This window comes from Oncorhynchus nerka, linkage group LG9b (genome assembly GCF_034236695.1).
Source record: "Oncorhynchus nerka isolate Pitt River linkage group LG9b, Oner_Uvic_2.0, whole genome shotgun sequence".
Classification (NCBI taxonomy): domain Eukaryota; kingdom Metazoa; phylum Chordata; class Actinopteri; order Salmoniformes; family Salmonidae; genus Oncorhynchus; species Oncorhynchus nerka.
In genome coordinates this window covers 50,157,809-50,179,671 of record NC_088424.1, presented here as the reverse complement: position 1 = coordinate 50,179,671, position 21,863 = coordinate 50,157,809, and the positions used below count along the sequence as shown (strand labels likewise).

At 43.5% G+C, this 21,863-nt stretch overlaps 1 protein-coding gene across 1 annotated transcript in view; it reads left to right on the top strand.

Moving 5' to 3' along the window:
* LOC115115063 (piezo-type mechanosensitive ion channel component 2-like) overlaps positions 1-21,863 on the top strand; it is a 321,930-nt gene that overhangs the window by 74,121 nt on the left and 225,946 nt on the right. The window contains exons 6-8 of the mRNA XM_065013810.1: positions 1,544-1,546; positions 9,077-9,332; positions 11,566-11,779. Coding sequence (XP_064869882.1) covers positions 1,544-1,546; positions 9,077-9,332; positions 11,566-11,779 — 473 coding nt within the window. The remainder of the gene's footprint in view (positions 1-1,543; positions 1,547-9,076; positions 9,333-11,565; positions 11,780-21,863) is intronic.

The following is a 21,863-nucleotide window of genomic DNA, read 5'->3' as shown; positions in this document are numbered from 1 at the left end:
CTAATTATAGAACCAGATAATACACTCTAATTATAGAACCAGATAATACACTCTAATTATAGAACCAGATAAAACACTCTAATTATAGAACCAGATAAACACTCTAATTATAGAACCAGATAATACACTCTAATTATAGAACCAGATAATACACTCTAATTATAGAACCAGATAAAACACTCTAATTATAGAACCAGATAAAACACTCTAATTATAGAACCAGATAATACACTCTAATTATAGAACCAGATAATACACTCTAATTATAGAACCAGATAAACACTCTAATTATAGAACCAGATAATACACTCTAATTATAGAACCAGATAATACACTCTAATTATAGAACCAGATAATACACTCTAATTATAGAACCAGATAATACACTCTAATTATAGAACCAGATAATACACTCTAATTATAGAACCAGATAATACACTCTAATTATAGAACCAGATAATACACTCTAATTATAGAACCAGATAATACAAATAACAAGGGAAATAGTGTGTCTGGTTAATCAACAGGCCATGTCGAAATATACATAGTTCATATTTTTGGTGTCTGTGAATCCGGAGACACAGAGAACCCCCCCCCCAAAAAAAAATCAAGGCATCAACAATATAGAAACAAGGAGAGTGAAAAATCCTTGTTTAGCCCCTCAGGATCCACAAAGTCTCAGGAATACTGTCAGAATGCCTCTCTTTGTTTTAGTTTACGTCACTTCGTCTTGGTGAAATCTGGATGATTTCAACTCCTCTTGGTGAAATGTGGACGATGTCACCTCCTCTTGGTGAAATGTGGACGATGTCGCATCCTCTTGGTGAAATGTGGACGATGTCGCATCCTCTTGGTGAAATGTGGACGATGTCGCATCCTCTTGGTGAAATGTGGACGATGTCGCATCCTCTTGGTGAAATGTGGAAGATGTCACCTCCTCTTGGTGAAATGTGGACGAAGTCACCTCCTCTTGGTGAAATGTGAACGATGTCACCTCCTCTTGGTGAAATGTGGACGATGTCGCATCCTCTTGGTGAAATGTGGACGATGTCACCTCCTCTTGGTGAAATGTGGACGAAGTCACAACCTCTTGGTGAAATGTGGACGATGTCACCTCCTCTTGGTGAAATGTGGACGAAGTCACCTCCTCTTGGTGAAATGTGGACGATGTCACCTCCTCTTGGTGAAATGTGGACGAAGTCACCTCCTCTTGGTGAAATGTGGACGATGTCACCTCCTCTTGGTGAAATGTGGACGAAGTCACCTCCTCTTGGTGAAATGTGGATGATGTTCTATGGATGCAAAGCACAGGGAGGAAGGTAGACATGGTTGGCCATCTATGACTGGCAAGGCAGACGAGTGAGATTCAACTCCAGGTTCTGCTCCTCTTTTAACCAGACAAGATGGCGTCTGGTTAAAAGGGAGCAGTCCTCTGCCACCGAGCAAGACTCTTCAGAGCAAGAGTGCCTCTGAAACCTCCCAAACCAACTCCGTTTTTTTAGGGGCCAACCTGCAGGAAGACGAGGCGGGGCTCGAGGGGGAGGAAGTCCACCGCCAGCCCGCCTGAGGAGGTCCAATCAGAATGCAACAAGAACTTTCGGTGATCAACATATCACCAGAGACTCTCACTGATGCCCAATATGTCAGTCCTGAGATATCACCAGAGACTCTCACTGATGCCCAAGTGTCAGTCCTGAGATATCACCAGAGACTCTCACTGATGCCCAATATGTCAGTCCTGAGATATCACCAGAGACTCTCACTGATGCCCAAGTGTCAGTCCTGAGATATCACCAGAGACTCTCACTGATGCCCAATATGTCAGTCCTGAGATATCACCAGAGACTCTCACTGATGCCCAAGTGTCAGTCCTGAGATATCACCAGAGACTCTCACTGATGCCCAATATGTCAGTCCTGAGATATCACCAGAGACTCTCACTGATGCCCAATATGTCAGTCCTGAGATATCACCAGAGACTCTCACTGATGCCCAATATGTCAGTCCTGGGATATCACCAGAGACTCTCACTGATGCCCAATATGTCAGTCCTCAGATATCACCAGAGACTCTCACTGATGCCCAAGTGTCAGTCCTGAGATATCACCAGTGTTTACAATAATTTTTTTAATGGGTACGTGCTTATTAGTAACTGGGATAAGAAATTTCATAAGTGTGTGAAGTGCAGTGTCTGGTTGTTCCTCATTACACTCCACGGACCAAGACATTTTCTTTACATCATCAACATAACAATCACTACAAAACTTATTGTATGACCTCTTCTACACTATATTAGGCCTTTTGAACTTGTGGTATGTAGCAGGGAACAACATGATAGTGAGGTCTATGCTCACCTCTCAGTGATACATCGAGGACATTCTACTGGTATAGAATGGTACTGATGCTCTCCTCTCAGAGATACATAGAGGACATTCTACTGGTATAGAACGGTACTGATGCTCACCTCTCAGAGATACATAGAGGACATTCTACTGGTATAGAACGGTGCTGATGCTCTCCTCTCAGAGATACATAGACATTCTACTGGTATAGAATGGTACTGATGCTCTCCTCTCAGTGATACATAGACATTCTACTGGTATAGAACGGTACTGATGCTCTCCTCTCAGAGATACATAGAGGACATTCTACTGGTATAGAACGGTGCTGATGCTCACCTCTCAGAGATACATAGAGGACATTCTACTGGTATAGAACGGTACTGATGCTCTCCTCTCAGAGATACATAGACATTCTACTGGTATAGAACGGTACTGATGCTCTCCTCTCAGAGATATATAGAGGACATTCTACTAGTATAGAACGGTACTGATGCTCTCCTCTCAGAGATACATAGACATTCTACTGGTATAGAACGGTACTGATGCTCTCCTCTCAGAGATATATAGAGGACATTCTACTGGTATAGAACGGTACTGATGCTCTCCTCTCAGAGGTACATAGACATTCTACTGGTATAGAACGGTACTGATGCTCTCCTCTCAGAGATACATAGAGGACATTCTACTGGTATAGAATGGTACTGATGCTCTCCTCTCAGAGATACATAGAGGACATTCTACTGGTATAGAACGGTACTGATGCTCTCCTCTCAGAGATACATAGACATTCTACTGGTATAGAATGGTACTGATGCTCTCCTCTCAGAGATACATAGACATTCTACTGGTATAGAACGGTGCTGATGCTCTCCTCTCAGAGATACATAGAGGACATTCTACTGGTATAGAATGGTACTGATGCTCTCCTCTCAGAGATACATAGAGGACATTCTACTGGTATAGAATGGTACTGATGCTCTCCTCTCAGAGATACATAGACATTCTACTGGTATAGAACGGTACTGATGCTCTCCTCTCAGAGATACATAGAGGACATTCTACTGGTATAGAATGGTACTGATGCTCTCCTCTCAGAGATACATAGAGGACATTCTACTGGTATAGAACGGTACTGATGCTCTCCTCTCAGAGATACATAGACATTCTACTGGTATAGAATGGTACTGATGCTCTCCTCTCAGAGATACATCGAGGACATTCTACTGGTATAGAACGGTGCTGATGCTCTCCTCTCAGAGATACATAGAGGACATTCTACTGGTATAGAATGGTACTGATGCTCTCCTCTCAGAGATATATAGAGGACATTCTACTGGTATAGAACGGTGCTGATGCTCTCCTCTCAGAGATACATAGACATTCTACTGGTATAGAATGGTACTGATGCTCTCCTCTCAGAGATACATAGACATTCTACTGGTATAGAATGGTACTGATGCTCTCCTCTCATAGATACATAGACATTCTACTGGTATAGAACGGTGCTGATGCTCTCCTCTCAGAGATACATAGAGGACATTCTACTGGTATAGAATGGTACTGATGCTCTCCTCTCAGAGATACATAGACATTCTACTGGTATAGAACGGTACTGATGCTCTCCTCTCAGTGATACATCGAGGACATTCTACTGGTATAGAACGGTGCTGATGCTCTCCTCTCAGAGATACATAGAGGACATTCTACTGGTATAGAATGGTACTGATGCTCTCCTCTCAGAGATACATAGACATTCTACTGGTATAGAACGGTACTGATGCTCTCCTCTCAGAGATACATAGAGGACATTCTACTGGTATAGAACGGTACTGATGCTCACCTCTCAGAGATACATAGACATTCTACTGGTATAGAACGGTGCTGATGCTCTCCTCTCAGAGATACATAGAGGACATTCTACTGGTATAGAACGGTACTGATGCTCCTCTCAGAGATACATAGACATTCTACTGGTATAGAAGATACGGACATTCTACTGATGCTCTCCTCTCAGAGATACATAGAGGACATTCTACTGGTATAGAACGGTACTGATGCTCTCCTCTCAGAGATACATAGAGGACATTCTACTGGTATAGAACGGTACTGATGCTCTCCTCTCATAGATACATAGACATTCTACTGGTATAGAACGGTACTGATGCTCTCCTCTCAGAGATAGATAGACATTCTACTGGTATAGAATGGTACTGATGCTCTCCTCTCAGAGATACATAGACATTCTACTGGTATAGAATGGTACTGATGCTCTCCTCTCAGAGATACATAGACATTCTACTGGTATAGAACGGTACTGATGCTCTCCTCTCAGAGATACATAGAGGACATTCTACTGGTATAGAACGGTACTGATGCTCACCTCTCAGAGATACATAGACATTCTACTGGTATAGAATAGTACTGATGCTCTCCTCTCAGAGATACATAGACATTCTACTGGTATAGAACGGTACTGATGCTCTCCTCTCAGAGATACATAGAGGACATTCTACTGGTATAGAACGGTACTGATGCTCTCCTCTCAGAGATACATAGAGGACATTCTACTGGTATAGAACGGTGCTGATGCTCTCCTAGACATCCTACTGGTAGGCTTGCATCACTGGGCAGCTCGCAGCTGGGTTTCCCTTTGTAGTCTGTAATAGTTTTCAAGCCCTGCCACATCCGTCGAGCGTCAGAGCCGGTGTAGTAGGATTTGATCTTAATCCTGTATTGACGCTTTGCCTGTTTGATGGTTCGTCTGAGGACATAGCGGGATTTATTATAAGCGTCTGGATTAGTGCCCCGCTCCTTGAAAGCGGAAGCTCTGGCCTTTTGCTCGGTGCGGATGTTGCCTGTAATCCATGGCTTCTGGTTGGGAAATGTACGTGGGAACGATGTCCCCACGTCCACTTATTGATGAAGCCAGCTGACTGAGGTGGTATACTCCTCAATGCCATTGGATGAATCCCGGAACATATTCCAGTCTGTGCTGAAATACAGTCCTGTAGCGTGGCATCCGCGTCATCTGACCACTTCCATATTGAGCGAGTCACTGGTACTTCCTGCTTTAGTTTTTGCTTGTAAGCAGGAATCAGGAGGATAGAATTATGTTCAGATTTGCCAAATGGAGGGTGAGGGAGAGCTTTGTATGCGTCTCTGTGTGTGGAGTAAAGGTGGTCTAGAGTTTTCTTCCCCCTCTGGTTGCACATGTGACATGCTGGTAGAAATTAGGTATATCTGATTTAAGTTTGCCTGCATTAAAGTCCCCGGCCACTAGGGGCGCCATTCTGGATGAGCATTTTCCTGTTTGCTTATGGCCTTATACAGATTGGCGATTGCTGTCTTAGTGCCAGTATCAGTTTGTGGTGGTAAATAGATGGCTATGAATAATATAGATGAGAACTCTCTTGGTAGCTAGTGTGGTTTACAGCTTAACATGAGGTACTCTACCTCAAGCGAGCAAAACCTTGAGACTTCTTTAATATTAGACATTGGGCACCAGCAGTTATTGACAAATAGACACATACCCCCACCCTTCGTCTTACCAGACATAGCTGCTCTGTCCTGCCGAAGCACGGAGAAGCAAGCCAGCTGTATATTATCCGTGTCGTCATTCCGCCGCGTCTCGGTGAAACACAAGATACATACTCCCCCTTTTTCTCCGTCTTTTCTTCACGCTGATGACGGGGATTTGGGCCTTGTCTCGACAAAGCAGTATATCGTTTGCGTCGTCCTCATTAAAGAATACATCTTTGTCCAGTTTGAGGTTAGTAATCACTGATCTGATGTCCAGAAGCTCTTTCCGTCCATAAGAGACGGTGGCAGCAACATTAAGTACAAAATGAGTTACAAACAATGTGATGAAAAATAAACAAGATAGCGCAGTCCGTAAAATAGTCCGTAAAACAGCAGCCATCCCCTCCGACTGGATGTGATTTATCTCTACAGAAAGTGTCCGGTGCATTGAGCTCACAGAAAAGAATGAAATGGAATTCAAATAATAATAATTCAACTGACCTGGGTTAATTAGTTGTTTAAAATCCAGAATAATGACATAAATGAAGGTTAATCGCTCAGCGCTACCGGAACATCCTCAAATGGGATCCAAATCTACCAGAATTCACAATATTTCCCCCCTCTCATTTGTTTTCGCATGCAAGCAATCTCAGCCTATTCCGTTACACACAGCATGCAGCTACCCAAGAGGCAGGACACTTGGCTACCAGGCCCGCCCAATGGCAATTACAAGTGTGGTCATTGTGTACATTGTGACAACACGACCACGTTTTTTTAGAGGTAAACCCGAGAAGTAGTAAACCCGAGAAGAGGTAAACCCGAGAAGAGGTAAACCCGAGAAGAGGTAAACCCGAGAAGTGGTAAACCCGAGAAGTGGTAAACCCGAGAAGAGGTAAACCCGAGAAGAGGTAAACCCGAGAAGAGGTAAACCCGAGAAGTGGTAAACCCGAGAAGAGGTAAACCCGAGAAGAGGTAAACCCGAGAAGAGGTAAACCTGAGAAGTGGTAAAGAATACTAAATCCAAAGCTTCATTAATTGTAGCACCACAAATGGCAATATACATTCTCAAATGCATCTGCAGGGCTGCTTCTATTGGTCAAACTAAACAAGCATTGAAACTTGGCATCGCAGGACGTAAGGCTGCAATTAGCAATAGAAACATGTCCTATGCTACTTCACGCCACTGCATCGAAGCCAACCAGGGCTACATTCCTCCCTGCACTTTGTAGCCGTAGAACACGTTCAGATTTCACCAAGAGGAAGTGACATCGTACGTAAACTTAACCAAAGGGAGGCATTCTGACAGTATTCCTGAGACTCTGTGGATCCTAAGGGACTAAACAAGAATTTTCACTCTCCTCGTTTCTATATTGTTGCCTTGATTTTTTTGGGTTCTCTGTGTCTCTAAATTCCTCAGGAGGGATGATAGAGTTGGAAGGCCCCCTGCCATTAAGTCCCATCCCTGGCATCTGTCCAGCTCTCTCTTTACGACTCTAAGTTAATTAAAACCACAAACAGACTGGCACAGATGGTAGTGATACCCTCACACACATGGTAATGACACCTACGACTGCCATATAAAATTGATTTACTAACGGTTGTATAATAGACCTTTATATTCTATTTGTCCTCTCCTGGTGACATCAGATTCAGTCATATTTCAGAACCACGGACAGCTAATGTTTCAGAACCATGGACAGATCATGTTTCAGAACCATGGACAGCTCATGTTTCAGCATGATGGACAGCTCATGTTTCAGAACCATGGACAGGTCGTGTTTCAGCACCATGGACAGATCGTGTTTCAGAACCATGGACAGATCGTGTTTCAGAACCATGGACAGCCCATGTTTCAGAACCATGGACAGCTCATGTTTCAGCATGATGGACAGCTCATGTTTCAGAACCATGGACAGGTCGTGTTTCAGCACCATGGACAGATCGTGTTTCAGAACCATGGACAGATCGTGTTTCAGAACCATGGACAGCTCGTGTTTCAGAACCATGGACAGCTCATGTTTCAGAACCATGGACAGCTCATGTTTCAGCATGATGGACAGATCATGTTTCAGAACCATGGACAGCTCATGTTTCAGCATGATGGACAGATCATGTTTCAGAACCATGGACAGACCGTGTTTCAGAACCATGGACAGCGGTTAACAAACCCACTGTACCACACTTACCATTAGCTCTCTATTAGGACGGCTGTCCTAGCTCTCGGCTGTCCTAGCTCTCCGTTAGGACGGCTGTCCTAGCTCTCCGTTGGGACGGCTGTCCCAGCTCTCCGTTAGGACGGCTGTCCTAGATGTCCATTAGGAAGTCTGTCCTAGGTCTCTATCAGGACATCTGTCCTAGCTCTCCGTTAGGATGGCTGTCCTAGCTCTCCGTTAGGACGGCTGTCCTAGCTCTCTATCAGGATGGCTGTCCTAGCTCTCCGTTAGGACGGCTGTCCTAGCTCTCTGTTAGGACGGCTGTCCTAGCTCTCTATCAGGACGGCTGTCCTAGCTCTCCGTTAGGACGGCTGTCCTAGCTCTCCGTTAGGACGGCTGTCCTAGCTCTCCGTTAGGACGGCTGTCCTAGCTCTCTATCAGGACGGCTGTCCTAGCTCTCCGTTAGGACGGCTGTCCTAGCTCTCCGTTAGGACGGCTGTCCTAGCTCTCAGTTAGTTAGGACGGCTGTCCTAGCTCTCCTAGGACGGCTCCTAGCTCTCAGGACGGCTGTCCTAGCTCTCGGCTGTCCCTAGGACGGCTGTCCTAGCTCTCCGTTAGGACGGCTGTCCTAGCTCTCCGTTAGGACGGCTGTCCTAGCTCTCCGTTACGACGGCTGTCCTAGCTCTCCGTTAAGACGGCTGTCCTAGCTCTCTATCAGGATGGCTGTCCTAGCTCTCCGTTAGGACGGCTGTACTAGCTCTCCGTTAGGACGGCTGTCCTAGCTCTCCGTTAGGGCGGCTGTCCTAGCTCTCTATCAGGACGGCTGTCCTAGCTCTCTATTAGGACGGCTGTCCTAGCTCTCTATTAGGACGGCTGTCCTAGCTCTCCATTAGGACGGCTGTCCACCCCTTTCTTAGAAGACTGAAAGGTTGAAAAATAGAACCTGCTTACGACAGTGTTTCTAGAACCAGGTTCTGGTTTTGGCAGGAACAACTATGGTTGGCTTTAAATGGTTTAATCACTGTTTGTGATAAATGACTGTCTCCTCTCTCTACCAACCAGGAGGAAGAGGAAAAGCTGAGCCTTGATGACAACATCCTGTTGGATGAGGACTTTGAGGCTGGGTACGAGGCTGGAGAAGAGGAGGAGGAAGAGATGGAGGAGGAAGAGGGGGAAGATGATGAAGAGGAGGAGGAGAGCAACAAGATGAAGATTCTGCGTCACATTGCGGGCGTGGCGTCTAAAGTGAAGGAGATCATTGGGAATCTGATCACCACCGCGGGAAAAGTGGTGGTCACTATACTGTTAGGAGTCACAGGTCAGTGTTTTCCAGTGAGAGAGAGAGGAATCAGCCCCTGCACTATACTCAACACTCTCTCAATGTGTACAAACACTTCTTTTTGACTGTTATTTATGTTTATTAATATGACTATAGAGTCGTTCCACCTCAAAACAAAGCCAAACAAACAAAACGTTCAAACTACAGAAACGATTTCAGATAAATCTGACATGGTGGGTGTTGGTGGGTGTTGGTGGGTGTTAGTGGGTGTTGGTGGGTGTTGGTGGGTGTTGGTGGGTGTTGGTGGGTGTTAGTGGGTGTTGGTGGGTGTTGGTGGGTGTTGGTGGCTGTTGGTGGCTGTTGGTGGGTTTTGGTGGGTGTCATGGCTTGCTGAATTGAATGACCCCATACCCAAACTAGCGCCAACAGATGTTCTTGATCAGGTCATGTTGTCAGGAAAAACTCCTGGTCCTATCCAATACAGTATACTTCAATGCTGCCATCTCAACCACTGTTTAGCCAACTGTATATACATACAGTGAGGATGTATTTGATACACTGCCGATTTTGCAGGTTTTCCTACTTACAAAGCATGTAGAGGTCTGTAATTTTTTATCATAGGTACACTTCAACTGTGAGAGACGGAATCTAAAACAAAAATCCAGAAAATCACATTGTATAATATTTAAGTAATTAATTTGCATTTTATTGCATGACATAAGTATTTGATACATTAGAAAAGCAGAACCTAATATTTGGTACAGAAACCTTTGTAATTACAGAGATCATACGTTTCCTGTAGTTCTTGACCAGGTTTGCACACACTGCAGCAGGGGTTTTGGCCAACTCCTCCATACAGGTTTCGGGGCTGTCGCTGGGCAATACGGACTTTCAGCTCCCTCCAAAGATTTTCTATTGGGTTCAGGTCTGGAGACTGGCTAGGCCACTACAGGACCTTGAGATGCTTCTTACGGAGCCACTCCTTAGTTGCCCTGGCTGTGTGTTTCGGGTCGTTGTCATGCTGGAAGACCCAGCCACGACCCATCTTCAATGCTCTTACTGAGGGAAGGAGGTTGTTGGCCAAGATCTCGCGATACATGGCCCCATCCATCCTCCCCTCAATATGGTGCAGTCGTCCTGTCCCCTTTGCAGAAAAGCATTCCCAAAGAATGATGTTTCCACCTCCATGCTTCACGGTTGGGATGGTGTTCTTGGGGTTGTACTCCTCCTTCTTCTTCCTCCAAACATGGTCAGTGGAGTTTAGACCAAAAAGCTCTATTTTTGTCTCATCAGACCACATGACCTTCTCCCATTCCTCCTCTGGATCATCCAGATGGTCATTGATAAACTTCAGACAGACCTGAACATGTGCTGGCTTGAGCAGGGGGACCTTGCGTGTGCTGCAGGATTTTAATCCATGACGGTGTAGTGTGTTACTAATGGTTTTCTTTGAGACTTTGGTCCCAGCTCTCTTCAGGTCATTGACCAGGTCCTGCCGTGTAGTTCTGGGCTGATCCCTCACCTTCCTCATGATCATTGATGCCCCACGAGGTGAGATCTTGCATGGAGCCCCAGACCGAGGGTGATTGACTGTCATCTTGAACTTCTTCCATTTTCTAATAATTGCACCAACAGTTGTTGCCTTCTCACCAAGCTGCTTGCCTATTGTCCTGTAGCCCATCCCAGCCTTGTGCAGGTCTACAATTTTATCTCTGATGTCCTTACGCAGCTCTCTAGTCTTGGCCATTGTGGAGAGGTTGGAGTCTGTTTGATTGAGTGTGTGGACAGGTGTCTTTTATACAGGTAACGAGTTCAAACAGGTGCAGTTAATACAGGTAATGAGTGGAGAACAGGGGGGCTTCTTAAAGAAAAAAACAGGTCTGTGAGAGCCGGAGTTCTTACTGGTTGGTAGGTGATCAAATACTTATGTCATGCAATAAAATGCAAATTAATTATACAATGATTTTCTGATTTTTGTTTCACAGTTGAAGTGTACCTATGATAAAAATGACAGACCTCTACATGCTTTGTAAGTAGGAAAACCTGCAAAATCGGCAGTGTATCAAATACTTGTTCTCCCCACTGTATATATATATCTGCTTCTCTAATTGGTTGATTGATTGATTGATATCTAAGTGTATCTGTGTCCACCAGGTGTAATACTGCTCTCGCTGACATCTGCGGCCTAGTTCTTTGTCTTCCGATAAATATCATTGTATCCGTTTGCATCTATCTATATATATCGGAATGCTTATTGTACTGTTTCCACCAGGTATCACGCTGCCCTCCCTGACGTCTGCGGTCTATTTCTTCGTGTTTCTGTTCCTGTGTACGTGGTGGTCGTTCTGCCGCACCTTCGACACCCTCATCTTCAGCTGTATGTGTGTCCTCATGGCCATATTCAGCGCTGGACACCTGGTCGTCCTCTACCTCTATCAGTTTCAGTTCTTCCAAGAGAGCATCCCTCCAGAGGACAGCTACATCAGGTTAGATCTCTTTCTGTCTGTCTTTCTTTATGTCTGTCTTTTATGATGACAGATATTTAGTTACCCTGGTTACTCTGGCTGCTAGGTGTTTACTATACAGCTCAACTCCAGTTAACTGTGTGCATTCAGTAAATATGAACTTTCACAATTTTAATCCAAAATATATACAGATCGCCACATCCAATCAGAAGCCCAAATCCACCATGCTTTTAAACGTACTGTATTCTGGTTCCTCAATACTTACTGGCTGTAACATATATTGTCATTATAATTAATGTATGTGGAGGGATGGGATAGGGAGACCATTAGTTGTTTATGTGGAAGGTTGCGGATAAGTGGTAAGGTTGAATTCCTAATCCAACCCTTAACCCCCACTTTACATCTGAAACAATTGGATCACTATTAGCAATATAGTAAACTCCCACCCAGTCTGTGCCATGATTGCAGAAGCTACTCATCAGTGTTGTCCTCGCTGCTATTATAACATAACTACTTATTTAGACAATGTATTTTAGCAGTGTTGCCCTTGCCACTATGTCCCTGGCAAGATAGCCTTGGTGTTACTGGAGACTATTGATTCCAATGTCTTTAGTCTGCTGGCCTTGCATTACAGCAGTGTGTCACGTCCAATGCTATTATGGCTATCTATAGCATTTAGCATCACCTTATATAGCATCTGTCACCTTGTATACCATTAGCATCACCTTATATAGCAACGGTCACCTTGTATACCATTAGCATCACCTTATATAGCAACTATCACCTTGTATACCATTAGCATCACCTTATATAGCATCTGTCACCTTATATACCATTAGCATCACCTTATATAGCAACTATCACCTTGTATACCATTAGCATCACCTTATATAGCATCTGTCACCTTGTATACCATTAGCATCACCTTATATAGCATCTGTCACCTTGTATACCATTATCACCATTAGCATCACCTTGTATACCATTAGCATCACCTTATATAGCAACGGTCACCTTGTATACCATTAGCATCACCTTATATAGCATCTGTCACCTTGTATACCATTAGCATCACCTTATATAGCATCTGTCACCTTGGATACCATTAGCATCACCTTATATAGCGACTGTCACCTTGTATACCATTAGCATCACCTTATATAGCATCTGTCACCTTGTATACCATTAGCATCACCTTATATAGCAACTATCACCTTGTATACCATTAGCATCACCTTATATAGCATCTGTCACCTTGTATACCATTAGCATCACCTTATATAGCATCTGTCACCTTGTATACCATTAGCATCACCTTATATAGCGAATATCACCTTGTATACCATTAGCATCACCTTATATAGCATCTGTCACCTTGTATACCATTAGCATCACCTTATATAGCAACTATCACCTTGTATACCATTAGCATCACCTTATATAGCATCTGTCACCTTGTATACCATTAGCATTCACCTTATATAGCAACTATCACCTTGTATACCATTAGCATCACCTTATATAGCGACTATCACCTTGTATACCATTAGCATCACCTTATATAGCGAATATCACCTTGTATACCATTAGCATCACCTTATATAGCGAATATCACCTTGTATACCATTAGCATCACCTTATATAGCATCTGTCACCTTGGATACCATTAGCATCACCTTATATAGCGAATATCACCTTGTATACAATTAGCATCACCTTATATAGCAACTATCACCTTGTATACCATTAGCATCACCTTATATAGCATCTGTCACCTTGTATACCATTAGCATCACCTTATATAGCGACTGTCACCTTGTATACCATTAGCATCACCTTATATAGCGAATATCACCTTGTATACCATTAGCATCACCTTATATAGCAACTATCACCTTGTATAACATTAGCATCACCTTATATAGCATCTGTCACCTTGTATACCATTAGCATCACCTTATATAGCGACTGTCACCTTGTATACCATTAGCATCACCTTATATAGCATCTGTCACCTTATATACCATTAGCATCACCTTATATAGCATCTGTCACCTTGTATACCATTAGCATCACCTTATATAGCGAATATCACCTTGTATACCATTAGCATCACCTTATATAGCAACTATCACCTTGAATGCCATTAGCATCACCTTATATAGCGAATATCACCTTGTATACCATTAGCATCACCTTATATAGCATCTGTCACCTTGTATAACATTAGCATCACCTTATATAGCATCTGTCACCTTATATACCATCAGCATCACCTTATATAGCGACTATCAACTTGAATAGCATTAGCATCACCTTATATAGCATCTGTCACCTTGTATACCATTAGCATCACCTTATATAGCATCTGTCACCTTGTATTCCATTAGCATCACCTTATATAGCATCTGTCACCTTGTATACCATTAGCATCACCTTATATAGCGAATATCACCTTGTATACCATTAGCATCACCTTATATAGCATCTGTCACCTTGTATACCATTAGCATCACCTTATATAGCAACTATCACCTTGTATACCATTAGCATCACCTTATATAGCGACTATCACCTTGTATACCATTAGCATCACCTTATATAGCGAATATCACCTTGTATACCATTAGCATCACCTTATATAGCATCTGTCACCTTGGATACCATTAGCATCACCTTATATAGCGAATATCACCTTGTATACCATTAGCATCACCTTATATAGCAACTATCACCTTGTATACCATTAGCATCACCTTATATAGCATCTGTCACCTTGTATACCATTAGCATCACCTTATATAGCGAATATCACCTTGTATACCATTAGCATCACCTTATATAGCGAATATCACCTTGTATACCATTAGCATCACCTTATATAGCAACTATCACCTTGTATAACATTAGCATCACCTTATATAGCATCTGTCACCTTGTATACCATTAGCATCACCTTATATAGCGACTGTCACCTTGTATACCATTAGCATCACCTTATATAGCATCTGTCACCTTATATACCATTAGCATCACCTTATATAGCATCTGTCACCTTGTATACCATTAGCATCACCTTATATAGCGAATATCACCTTGTATACCATTAGCATCACCTTATATAGCAACTATCACCTTGAATGCCATTAGCATCACCTTATATAGCGAATATCACCTTGTATACCATTAGCATCACCTTATATAGCATCTGTCACCTTGTATAACATTAGCATCACCTTATATAGCATCTGTCACCTTATATACCATTAGCATCACCTTATATAGCGACTATCAACTTGAATAGCATTAGCATCACCTTATATAGCAACGGTCACCTTGTATACCATTAGCATCACCTTATATAGCAACTATCACCTTGTATACCATTAGCATCACCTTATATAGCATCTGTCACCTTGTATACCATTAGCATCACCTTATATAGCAACTATCACCTTGAATGCCATTAGCATCACCTTATATAGCAACTATCACCTTGAATGCCATTAGCATCACCTTATATAGCGACTATCACCTTGTATACCATTAGCATCACCTTATATAGCAACTATCACCTTGAATGCCATTAGCATCACCTTATATAGCAACTATCACCTTGAATGCCATTAGCATCACCTTATATAGCGACTGTCACCTTGTATACCATTAGCATCACCTTATATAGCAACTATCACCTTGTATACCATTAGCATCACCTTATATAGCGACTGTCACCTTGTATACCATTAGCATCACCTTATATAGCAACTATCACCTTGTATACCATTAGCATCACCTTATATAGCGAATATCACCTTGTATACCATTAGCATCACCTTATATAGCGAATATCACCTTGTATACCATTAGCATCACCTTATATAGCGACTGTCACCTTGTATACCATTAGCATCACCTTATATAGCAACTATCACCTTGTATACCATTAGCATCACCTTATATAGCGAATATCACCTTGTATACCATTAGCATCACCTTATATAGCGACTGTCACCTTGTATACCATTAGCATCACCTTATATAGCATCTGTCACCTTGTATACCATTAGCATCACCTTATATAGCAACTATCACCTTGAATAGCATTAGCATCACCTTATATAGCAACGGTCACCTTGAATGCCATTAGCATCACCTTATATAGCAACGGTCACCTTGTATACCATTAGCATCACCTTATATAGCAACTATCACCTTGTATGCCATTAGCATCACCTTATATAGCATCTGTCACCTTGTATACCATTAGCATCACCTTATATAGCGAATATCACCTTGTATACCATTAGCATCACCTTATATAGCAACTATCACCTTGTATACCATTAGCATCACCTTATATAGCGACTATCACCTTGTATACCATTAGCATCACCTTATATAGCGAATATCACCTTGTATAACATTAGCATCACCTTATATAGCATCTGTCACCTTGTATACCATTAGCATCACCTTATATAGCAACTATCACCTTGTATACCATTAGCATCACCTTATATAGCGACTGTCACCTTGTATACCATTAGCATCACCTTATATAGCATCTGTCACCTTGTATACCATTAGCATCACCTTATATAGCGAATATCACCTTGTATACCATTAGCATCACCTTATATAGCATCTGTCACCTTGTATACCATTAGCATCACCTTATATAGCGAATATAACCTTGTATACCATTAGCATCACCTTATATAGCGAATATCACCTTGTATACCATTAGCATCACCTTATATAGCGAATATCACCTTGTATACCATTAGCATCACCTTATATAGCGAATATCACCTTGTATACCATTAGCATCACCTTATATAGCAACTATCACCTTGTATACCATTAGCATCACCTTATATTGCAACTGTCACCTCGATGGTCCATTTCCTTCCTCTCACTTTGCACAAGGATGGAGAGGATAAGTTAATGGCCACACCCACACATGCAATTACATCTCCTGGTTTCAATGATGTTTCTAGAGACAATATCTCTCTCATCATCACTCAATACCTAGGTTTATCTCCACTGTATTCACATCCTACCATGCCCATGTCTGTACATTATACCTTGAAGCTATTTTATCGCCCCCAGAAACCTCCTTTTACTCTCTGTTCCTGCTTTTAGCCATACCCTTATCCTACTCCTCCTCTTTTCCTCTGGTGATGTAGAGGTGAATCCAGGCCCTGCAGTGCCGAGCTCCACTCCTATTCCCCAGGCGCTCTCTTTTGATGACTTCTGTAACCATAATAGCCTTGGTTTCATTCATGTTAACATTAGAAGCCTACTCCCTAAATTTGTTTTACTCACTGCTTTAGCACACTCTGCCAACCCGGATGTTCTAGCTGTGTCTGAATCCTGGCTTAGGATTCTGAAATTTTCATCCCTAACTACAACATTTTCAGACAAGATAGAACTGCCAAAGGGGGCGGTGTTGCAATCTACTGCAAAGATAGCCTGCAGAGTTCTGTCCTACTATCCAGGTCTGTACCCAAACAATTTGTACTTCTACTTTTAAAAATCCACCTCTCTAAAAAGAAGTCTCTCACCGTTGCCGCCTGCTATAGACCACCCTCTGCCCCCAGCTGTGCTCTGGACACCATATGTGAACTGATTGCCCCCCATCATCTATCTTCAGAGCTCGTGCTGCTAGGCGACCTGAACTGGAACATGCTTAACACCCCAGCCATCCTACAATCTAAACTTGATGCCCTCAATCTCACACTAATTATCAATGAACCTACCAGGTACCCCCCCAAAGCCGTAAACACGGGCACCCTCATAGATATCATCCTAACCAACCTGCCCTCCAAATACACCTCTGCTGTTTTCAACCAAGATCTCAAATCAAATCAAATCAAATTTATTTATATAGCCCTTCGTACATCAGCTGATATCTCAAAGTTCTGTACAGAAACCCAGCCTAAAACCCCAAACAGCAAACAATGCAGGTGTAAAAGCACGGTGGCTAGGAAAAACTCCCTAGAAAGGCCAAAACCTAGGAAGAAACCTAGAGAGGAACCAGGCTATGTGGGGTGGCCAGTCCTCTTCTGGCTGTGCCGGGTAGAGATTATAACAGAACATGACCAAGATGTTCAAATGTTCATAAATGACCAGCATGGTCGAAAAATAATAAGGCAGAAACTGGAGCAGCAGCACAGTCAGGTGGACTTTGGACAGCAAGGAGTCATCATGTCAGGTAGTCCTGGGGCACGGTCCTAGGGCTCAGGTCCTCCGAGAGAGAGAAAGAAAGAGAGAATTAGAGAGAGCATATGTGGGGTGGCCAGTCCTCTTCTGGCTGTGCCCGGTGGAGATTATAACAGAACGTGGCCAAGATGTTCAAATGTTCATAAATGACCAGCATGGTTGAATAATAGTAAGGCAGAACAGTTGAAACTGGAGCAGCAGCATGGCCAGGTGGACTGGGGACAGCAAGGAGTCATCATGTCAGGTAGTCCTGGGACATGGTCCTAGGGCCCAGGCCAGTTGAAACTGGAGCAGCAGCATGGCCAGGTGGACTGGGGACAGCAAGGAGTCATCATGTCAGGTAGTCCTGGGGCATGGTCCTAGGGCTCAGGTCCTCCGAGAGAGAGAAAGAAAGAGAGAAGGAGAGAATTAGAGAACGCACACTTAGATTCACACAGGACACCGAATAGGACAGGAGAAGTACTCCAGATATAACAAACTGACCCTAGCCCCCGACACATAAACTACTGCAGCATAAATACTGGAGGCTGAGACAGGAGGGGTCAGGAGACACTGTGGCCCCATCCGAGGACACCCCGGACAGGGCCAAACAGGAAGGATATAACCCCACCCACTTTGCCAAAGCACAGCCCCCACACCACTAGAGGGATATCTTCAACCACCAACTTACCATCCTGAGACAAGGCCGAGTATAGCCCACAAAGATCTCCGCCACGGCACAACCCAAGGAGGGGGCGCCAACCCAGACAGGCTGACCACAACAGTGAATCAACCCACCCAGGTGACGCACCCCCAGGGACGGCATGAGAGAGCCCCAGTAAGCCAGTGACTCAGCCCCGTAACAGGGTTAGAGGCAGAGAATCCCAGTGGAAAGAGGGGAACCGGCCAGGCAGAGACAGCAAGGGCGGTTCGTTGCTCCAGAGCCTTTCCGTTCACCTTCCCACTCCTGGGCCAGACTACACTCAATCATATGACCCACTGAAGAGATGAGTCTTCAGTAAAGACTTAAAGGTTGAGACCGAGTTTGCGTCTCTGACATGGGTAGGCAGACCGTTCCATAAAAATGGAGCTCTATAGGAGAAAGCCTTGCCTCCAGCTGTTTGCTTAGAAATTCTAGGGACAATTAGGAGGCCTGCGTCTTGTGACCGTAGCGTACGTGTAGGTATGTACGGCAGTACCAAATCAGAGAGATAGGTAGGAGCAAGCCCATGTAATGCTTTGTAGGTTAGCAGTAAAACCTTGAAATCAGCCCTTGCTTTGACAGGAAGCCAGTGTAGAGAGGCTAGCACTGGAGTAATATGATCAAATTTTTTGGTTCTAGTCAGGATTCTAGCAGCCGTATTTAGCACTAACTGAAGTTTATTTAGAGCTTTATCCGGGTAGCCGGAAAATAGAGCATTGCAGTAGTCTAACCTAGAAGTGACAAAAGCATGGATTAATTTTTCTGCATCATTGTTGGACAGAATGTTTCTGATTTTTGCAATGTTACGTAGATGGAAAAAAGCTGTCCTTGAAATGGTCTTGATATGTTCTTCAAAAGAGAGATCAGGGTCCAGAGTAACGCCGAGGTCCTTCACAGTTTTATTTGAGACGACTGTACAACCATTAAGATTAATTGTCAGATTCAACAGAAGATCTCTTTGTTTCTTGGAACCTAGAACAAGCATCTCTGTTTTGTCCGAGTTTAATAGTAGAAAGTTTGCAGCCATCCACTTCCTTATGTCTGAAACACATGCTTCTAGCGAGGGCAATTTTGGGGCTTCACCATGTTTCATTGAAATGTACAGCTGTGTGTCATCCGCATAGCAGTGAAAGTTTACATTATGTTTTCGATTAACATCCCCAAGAGGTAAAATATATAGTGAAAACAATAGTGGTCCTAAAACAGAACCTTGAGGAACACCGAAATTTACAGTTGATTTGTCAGAGGACAAACCATTCACAGAGAAAAACTGATATCTTTCCGACAGATAAGATCTAAACCAGGCCAGAACATGTCCGTGTAGACCAATTTGGGTTTCCAATCTCTCCAAAAGAATGTGGTGATCGATGGTATCAAAAGCAGCACTAAGGTCTAGGAGCACGAGGACAGATGCAGAGCCTCGGTCCGATGCCATTAAAATGTCATTTACCACCTTCACAAGTGCCGTCTCAGTGCTATGATCTCAGCCATCACTGCCTCATTGCCTGCATCCGTAATGGGTCAGCGGTCAAATTACCTCCACTCATCACTGTCAAACGCTCCCTGAAACACTTCAGCGAGCAGGCCTTTCTAATCGACCTGGCCGGGGTATCCTGGAATGATATTGATCTCATCCCGTCAGTAGAGGATGCCTGGTTATTTTTTTTAAATGCCTTCCTAACCATCTTAAATAAGCATGCCCCATTCAAGAAATTTAGAACCAGGAACAGATATAGCAGATATAGACTGCCCTTAACCAACACAAAAACATCCTATGGTGTTCTGCATTAGCATCGAACAGCCCCCGTGATATGCAGCTTTTCAGGGAGCTAGAAACCAATTCACACAGGCAGTTAGAAAAGCCAAGGCTAGCTTTTTCAAGCAGAAATTTGCTTCCTGCAACACTAACTCCAAAAAGTACTGGGACACTGTAAAGTCCATGGAGAATAAGAACACCTCCTCCCAGCTGCCCACTGCACTGAAGATAGGAAACACTGTCACCACTGATAAATCCACTATAATTGAGAATTTCAATAAGCATTTTTCTACGGCTGGCCATGCTTTCCACCTGGCTACGCCTACCCCGGTCAACAGCACTGTACTTCCCACAGCAACTCACCCAAGCCTTCCCCATTTCTCCTTCTCCCAAATCCAGTCAGCTGATGTTCTGAAAGAGCTGCAAAATCTGGACCCCTACAAATCAGCCGGGCTAGACAATCTGGACCCTTTCTTTCTAAAATTATCTGCCGAAATTGTTGCCACCCCTATTACTAGCCTGTTCAACCTCTCTTTCGTGTCGTCTGAGATTCCCAAAGATTGGAAAGCAGCTGCGGTCACTCTTGACCCAAACTGCTACAGACCTATATCTATCCTACCCTGCCTTTCTAAGGTCTTCAAAAGCCAAGTCAACAAACAGATCATTTCGAATCTCACCATACCCTCTCTGCTATGCAATCTGGTTTCAGAGCTTGTCATGGGTGCACCTCAGCTCAAGGTCCTAAACGATATCTTAACCGCCATCGATAAGAAACATTACTGTGCAGCCGTATTCATTGATCTGGCCAAGGCTTTCGACTCTGTCAATCACCACATCCTCATCGGCAGACTCGCCAGCCTTGGTTTTTCAAATGATTGCCTCGCCTGGTTCACCAACTACTTCTCTGATAGAGTTCAGTGTGTCAAATCGGAGGGCCTGTTGTCCGGACCTCTGGCAGTCTCTATGGGGGTGCCACAGGGTTAAATTCTTGGACCGACTCTCTTCTCTGTATATATCAATGATGTCGCTCTTGCTGCTGGTGAGTCTCTGATCCAACTCTACGCAGACGACACCATTCTGTATACTTCTGGCTCTTCTTTGGACACTGTGTTAACAACCTTCCAGGCAAGCTTCAATGCCATACAACTCTCCTTCCGTGGCCTCCAATTGCTCTTAAATACAAGTAAAACTAAATGCATGCTCTTCAACCGATCGCTGCCTACACCTGCCCGCAGCCTTTCACATTATAGCACTTTGACTCATAGAACGACATAAAGACGCTCAATTTAATTTCTTACTCTGTCGTAAAGTATTTTAGCGAAGCATCTAATGATTAGTCAACGGATAAAGATATTACAAGCCACTTCTAATGTTCATTTAAAAAGTTCACCTTTCTGCTATGTTAATCCTGTTGACTTTCCACAGCCCCTGGAATATGT